This window comes from Zalophus californianus, chromosome 16 (genome assembly GCF_009762305.2).
Source record: "Zalophus californianus isolate mZalCal1 chromosome 16, mZalCal1.pri.v2, whole genome shotgun sequence".
NCBI classification, from domain to species: domain Eukaryota; kingdom Metazoa; phylum Chordata; class Mammalia; order Carnivora; family Otariidae; genus Zalophus; species Zalophus californianus.
In genome coordinates this window covers 36,724,506-36,741,880 of record NC_045610.1, presented here as the reverse complement: position 1 = coordinate 36,741,880, position 17,375 = coordinate 36,724,506, and the positions used below count along the sequence as shown (strand labels likewise).

The 17,375-nt window shown below is 51.2% G+C and overlaps 1 protein-coding gene across 4 annotated transcripts in view; it reads left to right on the top strand.

Annotated features, from left to right (window-relative positions):
- Nucleotides 1-16,592, top strand: part of IGF2BP1 (insulin like growth factor 2 mRNA binding protein 1) — a 38,598-nt gene extending 22,006 nt beyond the window's left edge. For 2 of the 4 annotated variants that reach the window (XM_035724691.1, XM_035724692.1), the window contains exons 3-15: nt 2,794-2,842; nt 3,363-3,414; nt 5,833-5,896; nt 7,525-7,806; nt 8,937-9,071; nt 9,710-9,832; nt 10,545-10,680; nt 11,581-11,703; nt 12,089-12,205; nt 13,030-13,104; nt 13,937-14,068; nt 14,320-14,433; nt 16,310-16,592. In XM_035724691.1, coding sequence (XP_035580584.1) covers nt 2,794-2,842; nt 3,363-3,414; nt 5,833-5,896; nt 7,525-7,806; nt 8,937-9,071; nt 9,710-9,832; nt 10,545-10,680; nt 11,581-11,703; nt 12,089-12,205; nt 13,030-13,104; nt 13,937-14,068; nt 14,320-14,433; nt 16,310-16,402 — 1,495 coding nt within the window. In that variant the 3' untranslated portion in view covers nt 16,403-16,592. Of the gene's footprint in view, nt 1-2,793; nt 2,843-3,362; nt 3,415-5,832; nt 5,897-7,524; nt 7,807-8,936; nt 9,072-9,709; nt 9,833-10,544; nt 10,681-11,580; nt 11,704-12,085; nt 12,206-13,029; nt 13,105-13,936; nt 14,069-14,319; nt 14,434-16,309 lie in introns of all 4 variants that reach the window. The other 2 variants (XM_035724690.1, XM_035724693.1) reach the window with 2 other exon arrangements.
- The last annotated feature ends 783 nt before the right edge of the window (nt 16,593-17,375 follow it).

Sequence of the window (17,375 nt, the reverse complement as noted above, 5' to 3'; positions counted from 1 at the left end):
CAATATTGTGAACGACGGTGTTACCGTCTCACGGTGAGAGCGCTCATTACAGCCCTTCTGTCTCCTCCGTGCTCGTCTGGATACCTGTAGGCTCCTGAGGACCCACTCCCAAGTCAGGCGCCCTCATTCACACAGCTTTTCTCTTGAAGTCCTCCCAAAAGCTCTGTCAGTTTCCACAGGAAGAAACAAGGTATGAGCCAAGGAGTACCCCATCAAATGCTGTAGCTTCTCTCTGGACCCCCAAGCCCTCAGCATGCCAACCGGGTCTAGCTTGCACCTGGCCTTCCATAGTTTGTGGGGCAGATGAGTTCACCGGGGGTCCTGGGAAGGGAGGACTGGGTACAGTTCCCAACATCGCCCCATGTGCTTTGGGCCTGAAAGAACTTGGGTAGCACCATAAGTAATAGAAACCAGGCCAAGGGCTTAAAAGACAAAAGGTCTTCCGGGGCTTCTGTTGTGTGTGTGTGTCAGGGTTGGGGGCTTGTGGAAAGGAGGTTTGGAGGCCTGAAGGGGTTCCCAGGGTTGGGTGTGCATGTCCTAGAGGGGTGGGTGAGTCTCTGCCTCTTGGGGGTGGGAGAGGGCTGGGAGGAGGTCTTTTCTTTCATTGGTTGTATGGCCCTGCCCTCTTCCCCCTCCTTCTCCTGGAACATTCCAGACATTCCAGACTGCCATTGCTTTCAGGATATGGATTAAAACCCCAAACTGAGATTTGATTTCCTCACCCCATCCCCTCCCCAACTTTTCCCTACCCTGAAAAGAAAGCCCCTAAATCTGGGAGTTTGAAGTAGTAGGAGGAGGAGGGTATTTTTGATCTTCGACCTGAGATTACACTAAGGGACAATCTTGAAAGAGCTGTCTTCACACTGAGCCTCCTGCCTGGGGGTTGCTTTAAGCCCTTGCTGGTTTGAATTCCCAGGCCGGCAGCCCCTAGAGGGAGTGACTCCTGTCATGGGGCATCAAGCTAGGTCAGTGTCCTCAGTCTTCCAATGGTGTAACCATCTGTTCCTCAATTCTCCAACAGTTGGACTTTGATTGTGACGGTTCCTGCATTTTCTCAGCCTGTTTGGCTGGGCCAAACACAAAATGAGTGTTATATGGGACATCCCTCACTAGGCTAGATGCCATGGGGCCCCCTCTTTTGCCTATGAATGGAATCAAAGAGAGTGGCCTGGTGTAGGGTCTGACGACTGGACTTGTTTCTTACCCTTGCTCTCTTGTCCTGCAGTGTAGTCTGACGACTTTAGATCAGGTTCATGAACCACCCAAGGTAGAGAGCCGTACATGTAGATTCCCTTCAACACGTATCCTCCTTTTACATGAAGTCATTTTGTCCCAGGAAGAGGTTTCCTTTGTGTATTTTATAAGTAAAGACTTTCCCTGCTCAGAGCTGCACAATTAGAAGGGATCTTAGAGACCCTCCAGTTTCCATTTTGCAGCTGTAAGACACTTAGGGTCACAGGGATGGAATGAGTGAGCTGGCCTAGGACAGAGCCAAGAGGGAAACACTTACGGTGAGAGCTTAGCATCTCTTCCTCACGTGTTTTCAACACCCCCCTCCCCTAGCAAGCTAGGAGCTGACAAGGGCCCGGTAGGAACACTGAGGCCTGAAGCTTACATGGCTTAGTCAGATGAAGACCCAATCAGGGGTAGTTTAAGAGCAAGAACTGGATTTTCTTGCTTCCCAGGCCAGCTTTCCCTCATGTTGTTAGAATTTCACTGGACCATGTCCCTGAACTAAGTTTGTGATCAAGGATATGCTGAGACATAAATGACAATTGACCAATGACAATCAAGTCAATTGAAATGTTGTAAGCCCAGGGATTAGGGCATCGATTTGGGTAGTGAGCAGTTAATTGCCCTGGGAATCAACCTTGAACCTGAAAGCCTTCCTGGGGAAAATTACACTTTTAAGAGGTATTTGAAAGATGGGAAGGAGAAAGAGAAGTCATTTGGAAGGAGGGAAGGTGGCGGTCCTGATGCTGTGTTGTGTGTTAATCGTTTCCACCTTAGTATTCCAAATGCATCTGTTACTACACTTCAAGTACTTGAAACCCTTTGCTAAGCTCTAATATTATCTAACATCACCTGAAACCACCCTGTGAATAGGTATTATCCCTGTTTTACAAGGAAGGAAAGTGAGCCTCAAAGAAGTGAAATAATTTTAAGATCAGTGCTGTTAAGTGGAACAGAGATTTAAATCCATACCTGTATAAAAAACACTTAATTACTGCACTATTATCCTCCTGTCATTTGTTTGCATGTGTGTCTCTCTCAATAAATTGTGAGCACCTTGAGGCCAGGTACTTTGTCTCTTTTGTTTGTCACCGTGTCCCCAGTATCTAGAACAAAGTATAGTCTGAAGTAGGCAACAGTTAAATGGGTATTGGATTAATGAATGAGGTCTCTGTAGCAGCGTTGTATTCCTAGTGCCTGAAACATGGTGGGAGGTAAGAGGTGAAAATTGGTGGTTAGTGAAGGAAAGAGCAGGGCGAGACCTGAGCACAGGGACAAAAAAGGCAGGGGTGATTTGAGGGGAGTTATGTTACCCTGGTGCTTCGGGCCTCTGACCTCAGTCTTCCTGACTGTCCTAGCACTGACAATTTACACTTTGAAGTGAGGCACCCTTCCACCAAATCTTCATTCCCAAAGGTTATCGTTCTTGGATGCTCAGACTTTGGTGTTGAACAGAAGGTAGGGAGATACAGACTGACATAGGGATTAAACACTGCCAGGTCATACATAGGCCCCTAAAGCATCCAGAGCGCTCATTAATCCTGTTCCCTCTAATTTCAGGAGTCGGAAAATTCAGATTCGAAACATCCCACCCCAGCTCCGTTGGGAAGTAAGTGATTGGGGGAAACTAGAGACATGGGGAAGTGGAGACTGGAAAGGAAGTCCGGGCTAGTCTGAGTTGGCAGAGATGACTGGGGAGGTCCACTGGTGGTTTGGGGGTCGGCCAGAGATGCTAGTACTGAGGGAGTTGGTTGGTTCTCATCCTCAGCCCAGGACTACCCATGTTAGTCCTTTGGGCTTGTCCCTGTGATGAGAGGCCTTAGGAGGGTGGGTAGGGTGTTCCCTGAGCCCCAAACTTAGACCCCAGAGGCCCAAGTCTACTTCCAAAAAGGCCCTTAGATGCTTTTTTGTTGTGCTCAAGTACATTTCTGCAAAGATGCCCTGACAGGTTACTGGCAGTTATCAGTACCCTAGAAGGAGTAAGCTAAAACAGGTCATACTACTCAGTCCCCACCTAAGGCTCTGCTGTGCCACCATGCTTTGGGGTGAGGGTGTCCGGTGGCTGGCTTCGTGACAGTTCCTGGGATGCTCAGAATAGCCTTCCTCTCTTCTCTCGTCCATGCTCCTAGGTGCTGGACAGCCTGCTTGCTCAGTACGGTACAGTGGAGAACTGCGAGCAAGGTAAGGGTACAGAGGCAGTGGGCAGGGGGGAAGTGGGGGGTGGGTGCTGGAGCAGTTTGGGGGATCTGCTCTGCTTCGTTTTCCACGACCACATCCACCTGGCATACCAAAAGCAGACAAGGCAGACAGACAGAATATGGCACAAAGGGAGATACACACACGGGGGACGTGGGCATGTCGTCCCGGCTTTGGCTGTGTTGCTTCTCTCTGGAACAGGTTTCTCTGTTTAATGAGCAAAAGTCACTCATTTCCAGCGTGGGGTCCCAAGCTCTTAGGGGTCAGTCACGGTCGAAAGAGAGGTCTGAAGGGTTTAGCAGCATGGAAATGGGGCACTCAGCCTGAGTAAATCTGCAGCCCCTTTACTTTAAAAGCTTCATGATTCTCTATGTTTGGCTGGAATAGTCAACTGGTTATCTCTTTAAAGAAGCCCTGATTGTCAGCTACATGTCTTTGGTCAATTAAAAAAAAAAAAAGCAGAGATTTTATTACTGGGCACATAGTGATGGGCAGGCACAGTCTTGCAAGAGTGGGCCCACAGGAGAAATACTAAGAAATCTGGGTCGTAAAATATTTGCTAAGATTTCTGAGGTTTCTCCATTGCTTCAAGTTATAAATAATTTTCAGAGGAAATGAGCTAAAATAAGGATGGTTTTGGTTGACACAAGATAGAGCTTGTCCATTCGAGAAGATACAAGTGGAGTTTGTAGATCTTCAAGAAGCGTAAAGAATCACCCCATCGAGATGTCAATGCTCATCTCCATTTTCTTTGGAAAGGTGCAAGCTAGAAATCACTCTAGATTAAAATACTTGCCTGCACATAGGTAAAGTGCTGAGTCCATCAAACAGGTTCTCCAGCTCTAATCCTGTAGGTTGCCTTTTTATCATAAATGCCAGGACACAGCTGGACACACTGATAACCATTGCCCAGTACTGCTCACGCGTTAGACTAATGACTGAGGTACTCCTGGACAAATAGCAAGAATGAGTGCTGGCTTGGGAGCACATTGTGAGCCGCCCTGGGAGGCCCCGCAGGAGTCCACGATAGCTCAAATCTGTCTGGGGCTCACCCGGGAGCTGTAACACACCATATCAGGAGGGGAGACCCGTTCCCTGGAGAGAACACAGTGGGAAATGTTTGATTTTGTTGGACAACAGAGAAAGTCTTCTGGTGTCACTTTCTAAGTGAAGTCCTTTCTATCCACTCTTTAAAATCGCACCCCTTCCCACTACCTCCTTTAGCCCTGATTTTTACATTTCTCCATGGCCATCATCGACCCATCTGATAGGTTAGAGAATTTGCTTATTGTACTTTGCGTTGTCTGCTCCCGGAAGCTCCAGGAAGGCAGAGCCTTCGCTGATTTCATTCATTACTGTGTTTCAGTTTAACTGGAAAGATTGTTCTTGGCGGAATCTCCCTTACTCACCACTGTGGTGGGGGAGCTCTGTGGATGAAGGCCAGAGGGGTTTAGAGTGGTCTGTGCTGAGGGTCTGTGGCCACATGACTTCTCCTCAGGATGATAGGGGCAGAGGCTTGGTTTTTGTCACTGTCCTCCACCCCAGGGCTGAGCTGGCCTAGGGAACCCCAAATCAAAAGACAGACACAAGACACGTTAATTTTATTAATTTAAGAAGTGTGCCCCCAGACCGCCTGGAATTCTATTGTCCAGCCCAGTCTCTCCCTGTAGGAAAGAGTATATGGCAAAATCCAATGAAGACCAAGAGGTTTCATGATAAGAACGGAGGACTTGGATGGGAATAATGGCAGGTGCCATGGATTTATGATGGATTGAATGTGCATTTCCACTGCCAAGATGTTTGGAAGACTGAGTCAGGAAATCGCCACCCCTCGGTTCCCCAGTAGCTGCTCCTCTCAGCCCATTTAGCTTGGGTTATGATACACTCACGTGTGGTCCATCTATCCTTGAGGATGCTCTGCAGTGGAAGTGGGTCTCTTCGCTGTATTCTTGGAGACCATGTTGGGATGTTTGCTTCTATAAATTGCTAATCTTACGGTGTGTGCATTTTTAACTAGTTTAGCTTCCCCAAAATAAATTTGTCTCCCAGACCTGGTGTGTGCGCTCCCTGCCGCCTAACTGCTATGCTGACTTCAGCACCCTTTTGTCGCCCAGCTCTCTTGGCCGGGGGTGGGGGTGGGGGGGTGGGGGGTGGCCAGGGGAGATCAAAAGAAGACACAGGAGGGAAAATGCAAAAAGGTTAATTTGAATTTTCTAGGAATTCTGGAGAGAGGGGCCTAAAGGGCAAATAGTTTGCCTTGTCATCCAGGTATTTCCTTATTACAACACATGTAACTTCTCATAACCTTATAACCTGAAAGGATGAGCTTTTAACACTTGGAGCTCATTGGCGGCATCTCCAGATCTTGCTGCTCTAACCTTGGCCTCTGTTTTGCTCCCCCAGTGAACACCGAGAGTGAGACTGCGGTGGTGAATGTCACCTATTCCAACCGGGAACAGACCAGGCAGTGAGTGGGCTGGAAAGCGAGGCGGGGTGGGTCTTCGCGGGTTGTTGGGAGCCAGCTACACACACAGCTATGTGCTTCTCCATAGCTGGGGTCCAGGCAGGCAAGAGCGCCTTCTGTTACTGTGATAGCCAGTCGCAGACTCTTTTTGGTTCAGGTTCAGGGATCTCAAGGTTTCAGAAACTTATCAGGATTGGTAGCAAATCCATGGATCCAAAGACCCTCTCAGGAAAGGTGGGAAATCCTCTGTAGGAGAAAAAGTGGGCTTTGCGTTGGGTCTCCAGGTGCCCCAGCACTGCAAGCGTCCTTTGCTGTGTTGACGGCGCCATCTAGTGATAGTGAGGAGGAACTGCGAGGTTTACAAAAGGGATTTGTTCACGTTCTGATGTGGCGGGGGCAGACATTTTATTGCGGTGATGCCACGAGCCCCGATTGTGCTATAGTCCCATCACACCTACGCTTTCTAGCTCCTTAAGCCCTTTGGTTGAGGAACTACACGTCTCACCCACTGGTACTGACAGACTTTGTACACTCAGTTCATTTACCCACTTATATCCCACCCGCTACAGGCTTTTTGCCACATTTAGCTTTTGACAGCTTTCTTGTGCCTTCAGCATGCTGCCTCTAGCTGGGTGATGGTCCATTTTAAAGATTTTATTTATTCATTCGAGACACAGAGATAGAGTATGAGCAGAGGGAGAGGCAGAGGGAGAGGGAGAAGCAGGCTCCCCGCTGAGCAGGGAGCCCGATGCGGGGCTCAATCCCAGGACCCTGGGATCATGACCTGAGCCAAAGGCAGACGCTTAACCATCGGAGCCACCCAGGCGCCCTTAAAAGTTTATTTTTAACTTCTCTCTACACCCGACGTGGTGCTCGAACTCAGGATCCCGAGATCAAGACTTAGCACACTCTACTGACCAAGCCCGCCAGGAGCCCTGCCCCCATTTTCTTTTAAGTGGCTCTCTGGGCTCAGGATTTTCTGGAGGTCCCTACTGCCCCTTGTGGCTAGTCTGTGGTCCTTAGCCTGGCTCTAAAGGTCTTGTCAGTACTCGGCTTACTCCCCACTGCCTATAGCTGCCTTGTTAACATTTCTAACCTGCATCAGTGGGTGTGGAACTGGATGGAGCTTGCCTCCTCCCCTCCCACAGTGTTATTCACTCCTGCTTTGCAGACATTCCAGATAGACTTAAACTCCTGCTTCCAAGCTGTAAGCAAGACATTCCATCTCCAACCCTATTTTTTTTTTTTTTTACAGTCTCCTCAAACATGGAAGGTGCCAGGCTCAACAGGTGTAAAAACAAGTCTCTTGTTTTATCATGTGTTTATTATATTTTTTCACTTATCATGAATCACATGTGATTCTCACATTAATCTTATGAGATGCGTAGTTCTGGCTGGAATTAATAAACCAATTCAAAATTCATTGGGAATAACTTAATTTAGGTTTCCCTTTGATGTCTTCAGCCGTTTAGACTGGCAAGTTCTCTTGAGGTGGAGGTGGGAGTGGTGGGTAGGTGGTCATCTCCCTTGTTTTTAGTGGATTCCGAGTTGTAACCCAGAGTGCTTTACACACGGAACGCCTTTGGTGTGGTTGGCATGGCGTGACCAGTAGACTCTCCCTCTGTCCTCAGAGCCATCATGAAGCTGAATGGCCACCAGCTGGAGAACCACGCCTTAAAAGTCTCCTACATTCCTGACGAGCAGATAGCACAGGGTCCTGAGAATGGGCGCCGCGGAGGCTTTGGCTCTCGGGGTCAGCCCCGCCAGGGCTCCCCTGTGGCAGCGGGGGCCCCAACCAAGCAGCAGCAAGTGGATATCCCCCTGCGGCTCCTGGTGCCAACCCAGTATGTGGGTGCCATCATTGGCAAGGAGGGGGCCACCATCCGAAACATCACGAAACAGACCCAGTCCAAGTGAGTCTTGGCTGCTGGGCACTGGGAGCTGGGGTACCACCTGGTAGCACACTGGGGAGTCTCAGTATTTACGTTTCAGGAAATGTTGCCTGGGATGTGTTCCCATTTCTCTTCATTGGGAGATGGGGGTGGTTTCTGCTCCAATGGCAGCGTCCTGGGAAGGTGGGGAATTTGAACGGGCCTGGTGCGTGCCATTTGGTGGCAGTGGCTGGGCCAGACCGTTATTAGTAGGAACGGTTCTAGAATTTCTTGTAGGACGTGTCATCAAGCAAACCTAGTCTAGGTGAGTCAGTCACTCCGGTGCACTGTGGGTTTAGCACTGCCTGTTGGTGGCCACTGGGCTGGGCAGCTTGGCCAAAGCCAGCCCTTGGTAATAGGTCATCATCCTGCCCCATCTCCAGTTCCGCTACTGTTACTCCTCTAAACTCTTTTAAAATTTGACTTTATTTTATTTTATTTTTTAAAGATTTTATTTATTTATTTGACAGAGACACAGTGAGAGAGGGAACAGAAGCAGGGGGAGTGGGAGAGGGAGAAGCAGGCTTCCCATGGAGCAGGGAGCCTGATGCGAGGCTCGATCCCAGGACCCTGGGATCACGACCTGAGCTGAAGGCAGACGCTTAACGACTGAGCCACCCAGGCGCCCCTGACTTTATTTTTTTTGTTTGTGTATAGTGACCCCTCTTCTCTAATCTTTATAGCTAATCAGGTTACTCTGGAAAAGAACAGGTCGCACCATGTCCTTATTCCGAATGCATCCTTTATTATTTACTTTTAATTTGGGACAGTGTGCCTTCCCTTTATAGTTTTACGGGGGAGAATCCAGCATTTAAGGGGAATGCAGCTTTAGAGCTCTGTGGGCTGCTGATTGCCAGCCCTGTGTTCCCATGCCAGATGCCACCATCATCCGTCCCCACCCCCCCTGCCCCACCTCCTGACTGGGACAGAATCCAGAGCAGCAGGCTGGCCTGGGTTCCCCTGGCCTTTTCTCTGCCCTTCCCTGTTCTGCACTGGGACTTGTTGCAGGAGCCGTTTCTGTACTTTTGGTCGAGGAGAGGTGGTAAGGAGGGTGAAGAAGACTCTGGGTTTCACCAGGGACCCCTGACCATCCTTGACCTTGTGGTCCTTAGGATAGATGTGCACAGGAAGGAGAATGCAGGCGCTGCGGAGAAGGCCATCAGCGTCCACTCGACTCCTGAGGGCTGCTCATCTGCGTGTAAGATGATCTTGGAGATTATGCATAAGGAGGCAAAGGACACCAAAACGTAAGGCTCTCATTCAGTGTTTCTCGTAATGGGGGGAGTGCCACCTCCCCCGCTCCTACACACTTTTTCTTCGCAAGAATGCAGGGATAAATAGGTGACAAAGGACACGAACTGAGACACGAGGTCCTCTTTCGCACAAGTAACGCCCTGTATACCCTCTTAGCAGTTCTGTGCACTGACAGGCATGTGTGTGTCTGTATACGGCGTGTGCACAGGTGTGCATGCGCATGTTTTAGCACAAACAGGACTGTAACGAACGTGTTCTGTAGTTAGCTTTTTTCACATTTATGGATCAGTAATTACTGACCCATCTCAATTCTTTCTAAAACTGCATGGAATTCTGTAGTGTGGCTATTTAAAAGTATACAACCGAATGAGTATTAACATGCACATACCTGCAAAACCATCACCATGGTGATGATAACGAGCATGGCCATCACTCTGGTAGTCCCCGTGCCCCTTGGCAGCCCGTCCCCACTTCCCCATTTCTCAAGCTCTAAGCAACCACCAATCTGTTGATTTTTGTCATCTCTTAAAGTGTAGTTTTGTCCCGGAAACCCCATATCTGCGGTGGCATGCTGACCGTGTCTCTGCGTGGCCCAGCATTTAACAGCTCCTGTCCCTCTCTCCTTCCCAAGGGCCGACGAGGTTCCCCTGAAGATCCTGGCCCATAATAACTTTGTGGGGCGTCTCATTGGCAAGGAAGGGCGTAACCTGAAGAAGGTGGAACAGGACACAGAGACGAAGATCACCATCTCCTCGTAAGGCTCTCCGTTACCTGTCTACGGTGGGGTGCCCGCGGGCTCAGGGCCGGCAGTGTGTCATTATTGGGCCTTCATGCTTGGCCCTGTAAGTTGGATGCACTTTCTGCTCTATTGAAGAATGATCAGTGACATGGCAAAGAGCGTTTATCTCTGTGAGGGCTGGGGTTCCTGGAGCACATCCTTCCGTCCTCTGGCCTGCCCATCGCTCCTATCCCCTGCATCTCAGAGAGCCTGCAGCTAGGGCGGGGTCTCAGGCATGTTTGCCGGTCCATGGGAAGCAGACCGACTCAGGTCCTGGTCTGAGGATTGGGTGTCGGGGCCTGTCTCCTGGAAGAGCCAGAGCCAAGCAGATCGATTACCTCTTCTGTGAGCACTGTGCCTCTTCATTTCATCCCAGACTCGCTCTGTTCCAAAAGTACAGGAAATGGGTTGCCTAGAACCACTGGAGAAACTTCCAGTCCTGAGCATCCTCCTTGCTTTACCGGTGATGAAAACCTGTGATTGGACTCATCGCAAATCGAGGGGTTTCAGTTGGGTGTTCTCCTCTCCCTGTACTTTGCTCCCTCCCTGCCCGGGTTACAGACTGAAGGCCAGAGACGGGGAGCTATTTGCTCAAAGTGAAACAGCCTGCAGGAGCTGTTTCTGTGGCTGATTCCCAGCCGTGGCCCCTTCCTGGTGGGAGGATGACGTGGCTCTGCTCTCCCGCCAGGCTGCAGGACCTCACCCTCTATAACCCCGAGAGGACCATCACTGTGAAGGGGGCCATTGAGAACTGCTGCAGGGCGGAGCAGGAGATCATGAAGAAAGTTCGGGAGGCCTACGAGAATGACGTGGCTGCCATGAGTGTGAGTGCCAGAGGGCCAGGCACCCTAACGCTCTGAGCCTGGGGCACCGCAGATGGGTGTCTCCACGTGGGGTGGGCAGGCCACATGCCTTTGGATCTCCAATCGTCCAGATCTTTTACGTTTGATGAATAGAGATTCTTTATCTGATTCCTGAGGTGGGGGTTGCGTTTCATCTTGGGTTTCAGAGTCTGTGGTCTTCCTATAAGATTGGTGTTTGTGTGTCCTTCAGTGAGGAGAGGGGCCGTAATTTTCATCTGATTTGTTTTTTTAAGATTTTATTTACTTACTTCAGAGATAGAGAGCACAAGAGCCAGGGCGAGCCGGGGGCGGGGGGTGGGGTGGGGGAGGAGCAGAGGGAGAGAGAAGGACAAACAGACTGTGCATTGAGTGAGGAGCCCAACTTGGGGCTCGATCCCACAACCCCGAGATCATGACCTGAGCCGAAAAGAGTCGGACACTGAACCGTCTGAGCCACCCAGGCGCCTCTCATCTGATTTTTAAAAGGGAGTGAGGATGTGGAGAACAGGAAAAAAGGTGAGCCCTGGAGTCCAACGGAAATCTGTTGCTGCTGTGCCTTCTCGTAGGAATGTTCCAGGGCAGGGTTAGTGGAGTAAACCACCAGAGAGATGGGACATCTGAGGCTCTGGTTGACCCTTCTGGTTGGTGTTGCTGGTTCTTGGTCCAGCAGTAATGTCCCATCACTCACAGCTCCACGCTCTTAAGTGTATGTGCGTGAGAACCGGAAGGGCGGGCAGGTTTTGTGCAGAAGCACCCAGTTCTCCTGTGTTCACTCCCACCCCACCCCTCCCACCCCTCCCACCCCACCCCAGCACTGCCTTCTGGATTCAGCCAGACCCTGCATCACGAGCTGACCTCTCCCTCCTTACCTTCCTTCCCCAGCTGCAGTCACACCTCATCCCCGGCCTGAACTTGGCGGCTGTAGGTCTGTTTCCAGCCTCGTCCAGTGCGGTCCCGCCACCTCCCAGCAGTGTCACTGGGGCTGCTCCCTACAGCTCCTTTATGGTAGGTGCAAGATCTCCTCACGGGGCCGGGGGGGGTAGGGGGGGGCGGGTGGGGCGGCTGGGCCCTTCCATGGCCTCCCTTAGGGTCCAGCCCCCTGCGGGAGCCTGATGCTTGGGAATTTGCAGAGAGAGGGAAGGGAGGTCTGGGATGCCCCTCTTGGGCAGTACTCCCAGCCGTGTGCACAGCGTCTCAGATGCCGCCTGGGTTGCCGGCAGCCCTCTCCCTTTGTCCTTGGGGGCCTGGGGAGAGCCAAGGAGTGGGTCGCCCATGTTGGCCACCGGGTGTCCGCCGCCTTCTCTTTGAGGCTGCACGCCCTGGGGGTGTGGAAGGGCTTCCAGGCTGTGTCCTTCGCCCCTGGTTGTAACACGCCCTGTCTCGGCAGCAGGCTCCAGAGCAGGAGATGGTGCAGGTGTTCATCCCGGCGCAGGCAGTGGGTGCTATCATCGGGAAGAAGGGACAGCACATCAAACAGCTCTCCCGCTTCGCCAGTGCCTCCATTAAGGTGACCTGCTCTGCCTCCTTCCGGGTCCTGGGAAGAGGGCAGTGCCCTGCTTCCACCCCTCAACCTTTCTTTCCGCTCTTGTGTGGTCTGTTTCTCTGACAGATTGTCGGCCCCTTTGCATATGACCTTGCCTGGGGCCTTCGGCGCTCCTGGGCTTCTGGCCAAGGGAGGAGGTGGAGTTGCCGCATAGGAGGATCGCTTAGGTTCTGGTCCAGACTGACATGGGTTCAGCCCACAGCCCCTAAGCTAAGGCCGTCAGCCTCAACCACTGTTCCCTTGTCACTGCGATCATTGTCCTAGTGCCGTGAAGTGACGCAGCCGGTGTCCCACTCGGCCAGTGCCCGGCGCTCAGGGGGGTGGGATGGGGGTTTGCGGTAGATGCCAGCTGTGTTTTTGCCCCCCCTTGGCCGGGGTCCAGCGCAGAGAGAAGGGAGAATCTGTCCTCGTGAGAGTTTCACAAGCCTAAATCCAGTTGTGTCGGTGGCCCTAAAGGACTTGGTCATGACCGGCGCAGGGATTCTTTTCTGCTGAAGTGTGGTCCCTGCCCTCCTCGCCGTGGGCATTTTGTCTATTACCCCCTCTGGGCAGGACCCCATGGAGGCCTCCGCGGGAAGCTGGGAGGGTGGGCGGTGAGGAGGGAATGTCCCACACGCACCCACGTCCTCATCACATTTTCGGTGCAAGGGCAATGCCCTTGGGGCTCAGGGCCTTTGTTCTCACCTCTCCTAGCCCTCGGAAGTAGGTGGTGGAAGTGGGGTGGTGGCAGGGCGCTTGGAGGAGGTGGAGGTAGGGGGCACCTCTTTGACCAGATCTTTGCTTTCTAGATTGCTCCTCCTGAAACTCCTGACTCCAAAGTTCGTATGGTCATCATCACTGGACCCCCAGAGGCCCAATTTAAGGTTCTCATCTTTGTTTTTCCAAAGAAAAGGAATCGAGGTTGGGTGGGAGTGCAAATCTGCATAACACTTTCTTTAAAAAGTTTTTATCTATTTATTTAAGTAATCTCTACACCCAGTGTGGGGCTTGAACCCACGACCCCCAAGAGCAAGAGTCTCATGCTCTTCTGACTGAGCCAGCTGGGGGCCTGAGGACAGCATTGCAGTGCTGCTTTCAATTTGGCATCAAACTCAACTTTTGTTGACTTCTTCCCTCTTTCCTTCTGAAAGTGAACAGAACTACGGGACAGAAGGAAGGCTGAGGGCTTCTTTCTGGTGCCCTGCCTTAGTTAGGAAGGAAGATCTTTGATGCCCAGTTCCCTTCTCTTCTTCATGTCCTACTGCATTGCTGGGTCCCTGAACTGCTGGTCACAGAGCCAGAGAGCTAACAGTTAGCTCCTGCTGACCTAGGCAAGGATGGAGAAGGGGATGCTCTCGAGGCTGTGTGGGCTGTCCGACAGCCTGTCCTCTGGCTGACTTGATCAGCTGCCTTGTTCACCTAAATGGGATCATCCCAGACCCTGTAGGGTTGTGTAGCTTATGAATTGTACTTCTGGGAAGTATGTGTTCAGTTACTCTACCCAGGCTCTACAGTATTGCAAGTAAGCAGAAGGAACGGGTCACTGCTCTTGGCTATTTTCATATCCCCTGGTGTAGATGGTTGATGCACCCATGGGCTGGGCCTGTGGGGCCAGAGAGGATGGGGTGGAGCTTGGGGGCTCTATTTCCACGTTTACCTCACTTCCCTTTTGTCATGTGTATGGCCCGCTGATTAACAAGGACCTCCTCCTCTCAGGCTCAGGGAAGAATTTATGGAAAACTCAAGGAGGAGAACTTCTTTGGTCCCAAGGAGGAAGTAAAGCTGGAGACCCACATCCGGGTGCCGGCGTCGGCTGCCGGCAGGGTCATTGGCAAAGGCGGCAAAACGGTGAGCCTTCAGACCAGGGATGAACCTTCCAGATCTTAGTCCTCAAACCCCATAGCTCTGCCCTGGCCTCCTGCTCCCCTACCCCGTACAATAAGACTCCCGACTTTCTCCTTTACCCAGTTCTCCTCCCCAGCCCGGCTCGCGGCTCCTCCAGTTACCTGCTAGGGACTCGCCTCCTGCCCCTCCCTCCAGCCCCCTCCGTGCTTTCTTGATAGCACCCCGAACTTCTCTCTGCCCCCCACCTCCCCCAGGTGAATGAGTTGCAGAATTTGACAGCAGCCGAGGTGGTGGTGCCAAGAGACCAGACCCCGGATGAAAATGACCAGGTCATCGTCAAGATCATCGGACATTTTTATGCCAGCCAGGTACATGTGGCACAACCCCCCCCACCCCCCCCACGCCGCTGCCACCTCATGGGAAGACAGCAGGAGCCCAAGGGTTGGAGAAGCAAGAGGCCAGATGTTGATTTGCATAGCTTTGACCATGGCTTTGACCAGTCTCGTGGACTTCTGCCTGCCTCTGGACGGGGCCATTCTTTTCCAAGTGTAGGACTGTGGTGTGTAGATGTTTTATCCCCTCTTAGAACTGTAGGGAAAGTGGTTTGAGAACTTCTATGTATAGTATATATTCTGTATAGTGACTAGTATTTTTCTGTGTTACTTGCTGTATGTTAAGTCTTTCCTGTTGTCTGATTTTAGTCCTTCGCTCACCCCTTTTGCACCAGATAAGAAAGGAAATTGGCATTACCCACCACCCAATCTTGTTTGTGGAATAATAACAGTGGTAACAACATTCTGGGTTGCCTTTTTCCAGTGCAGTCCCTTTGCCTTTCTCACAATGACTACTCCATCCCTGGTTCCAGTTCTCCTGTCCCATTCCAGAACTCACCAGCCCCACACCACCTCCAGGGGCCCAGTCGGCACTGCCTGGCATTGGGACTGACCCCAGAGTCTGGAAGGAGGGTGGGTATCAGGTTCAAATGCTCCGAATCTTAAAAGTCAGAGAAAGGTTGATTGCAAGGTAGTGAGGTTTCCCTAAAATCATCCGGTGTTGGGACTGGAAGGGATATGGGGACTCCTGGACACAAGCTCTTCTGTTCAGAGGATACACTTCCAAAGCTAGATGCTGCCTAAGAGGTCAAGGGCAGTACAGGATCCCGGAGCCCCGAACCCCAGCTCTTGGCTCCCGGCGTGGGGTGGCCACACAGCGCCAGGAACGGGTTTTGGAGGCAGAGGGCTTTGCGCTCAGACCCCACATGGCCTTTTCTGCTGTATGGCCTTGGCTAAGAAACTTTCTGTGACAGTCCTTGGAGAGGTATCAACAAGAGCCACGATAGTATCTAAGACTTAGGGGTGCTTCTGATATACCAGGCAGCATTCTGTGTGGTTCACATATATTAGCTCATTTAATCCTCATGACAACCTCATTGTACAAATGAGGGGTGTGGTAGTGTGAAGGATAGATCCAAGGACGCACAGAGCCGGGAGGTTCTCAGTACCGAAGTGGGGTGGTGGTGGTGGTGGTGGTATTTTTCATGGGTTAGAATGAGAATTAGAGGGAAATCTTTGTAAACTGTCCGCTTGTGGCTGACTGAGTAGGAAGTAATATAAATCCTGAGTCCACAGCCTTTCCCCCACCTACACCACCTTTCTCTTGAACCAAGAAACCAAGCACTCCGTTTATGGAAGGAAGCGATTCTGGTAAAACGGTTAGGGGCACCCTAACTGTTGCAGTTGGTTTCCCTTGCAGAACTCCGTCCTTAGCGAAGAAACCTTTAAGAAGGGAAGAGTAAAGAAACAGACCCTTGGGTATTTTGTCCATTTTTTACGGTGGAGCTTAGGTTTCACTGCTTGTTTGTAAATCCGTGTCTGGACGTTCCATCCCCTTCACTGGGAGCTCTGATTTGTGAGGAGGTCTCCTACCTGATGATCCTCTGACCAAACATACACCTGGAAACTCCAGGGGTTTTATTTTGGGCTCAGTAGCCTGTGTAGCAAGTTTGTCAATTTTTCAATTCTGGTGAATGAGTTTGTACTCCGTCCGCTCCCCGCCTCCCCACCGCGGCGGGGGCTGCTCAGGACCCACAGGGAGGCAGACAAACTTTAGGTCCCACTCATTCTCTCTCTCTCTGTTGTGTTTGTTGCTGGTGTCTAGGTCCCGATGGCTTCTCTCCCCTGGGGTCAGTCTCTCCCCTTGCCTTTGGGGATCTTCACTCTTGCCTCTCCTCTGGTTCTCCCACAGATGGCCCAGAGGAAAATACGAGACATCCTGGCCCAAGTTAAACAGCTGCACCAAAAGGGACAGAGTAACCAGGCCCAGGCACGGAGGAAGTGACCAGCCCCTCCCCATCACGTCGACTCAAGGACAACGGGCTGAAATCGAGAGCGCGTTCTCCCCAGCAGGCCTGAGAATGAGTGGGAATCAGGGACACTTGGGCCGGGATGTAGATCAGGTTTGCCCACTTGCTTGAGAAAAGACGTTCCAGTGAGGAACCCTGATCCCTCGGCCCCACACGCCCAACCAATTGGCCCGACACTGCCCACCCCTCAGGGTGTCACCATGGAAATTTCTAGCTCAGGGTGCTTTTAAACGTGGATTGTTTAAGTAAGTTCTCCAGGTCCCACCGAGAGGGTGGGTCAGACCCCAGTGGGAAGAGAAATAAAATTTCCTTCAGGTTTTTCAATCATGCAGAGGGGTGTTTTAATCAGCCTCAAAGGATGGTTTGCTTCTTGACCCTAAAATCCTTCCAACCTTCTCCTGCTTGGTCCGTTGATTAAAATACCTCTACTCTCGTGCCCTGACATAGCCTCTTCCTATATAGCCTCTTCCTATATTCACACGAATTGTTCTGTTACTGCTACCAGAAAAAGTGGGAACCAGTGCATTGCTTTGCTTACGTTATTGATTCAAAGGAGCAGACACACCAGCATCTGTAGCTTCTCCTTCCCTAACCAACCAATAGGAACAGCAAGGAATAAAGAATGGGGGAGAAATATGATTAAAATATATAGTAATCCACGTTTAAAAGGAGTGCCCTTACGGCTGATCTAGTCCAGATCACCATCTTGAAAAATTGGCGCAATTAAAATTTTCTCCGCTCTGTCGGGACGTCCCCACCAAGATTCCCTGCCCCATTCACGTCCTCCTACCCATCTAGGTGCACATGGGTGGTACTGAATGCTCAGCGGGATAGGGGATGACCACTGTACTGTCCCTGATTCCCATCATTCTCAGGCAGATTTTATATTTTTTTAAAGTCTATTTTAATGATTGGATATGAGCACTGGGAAGGGGACATGACTCCCCT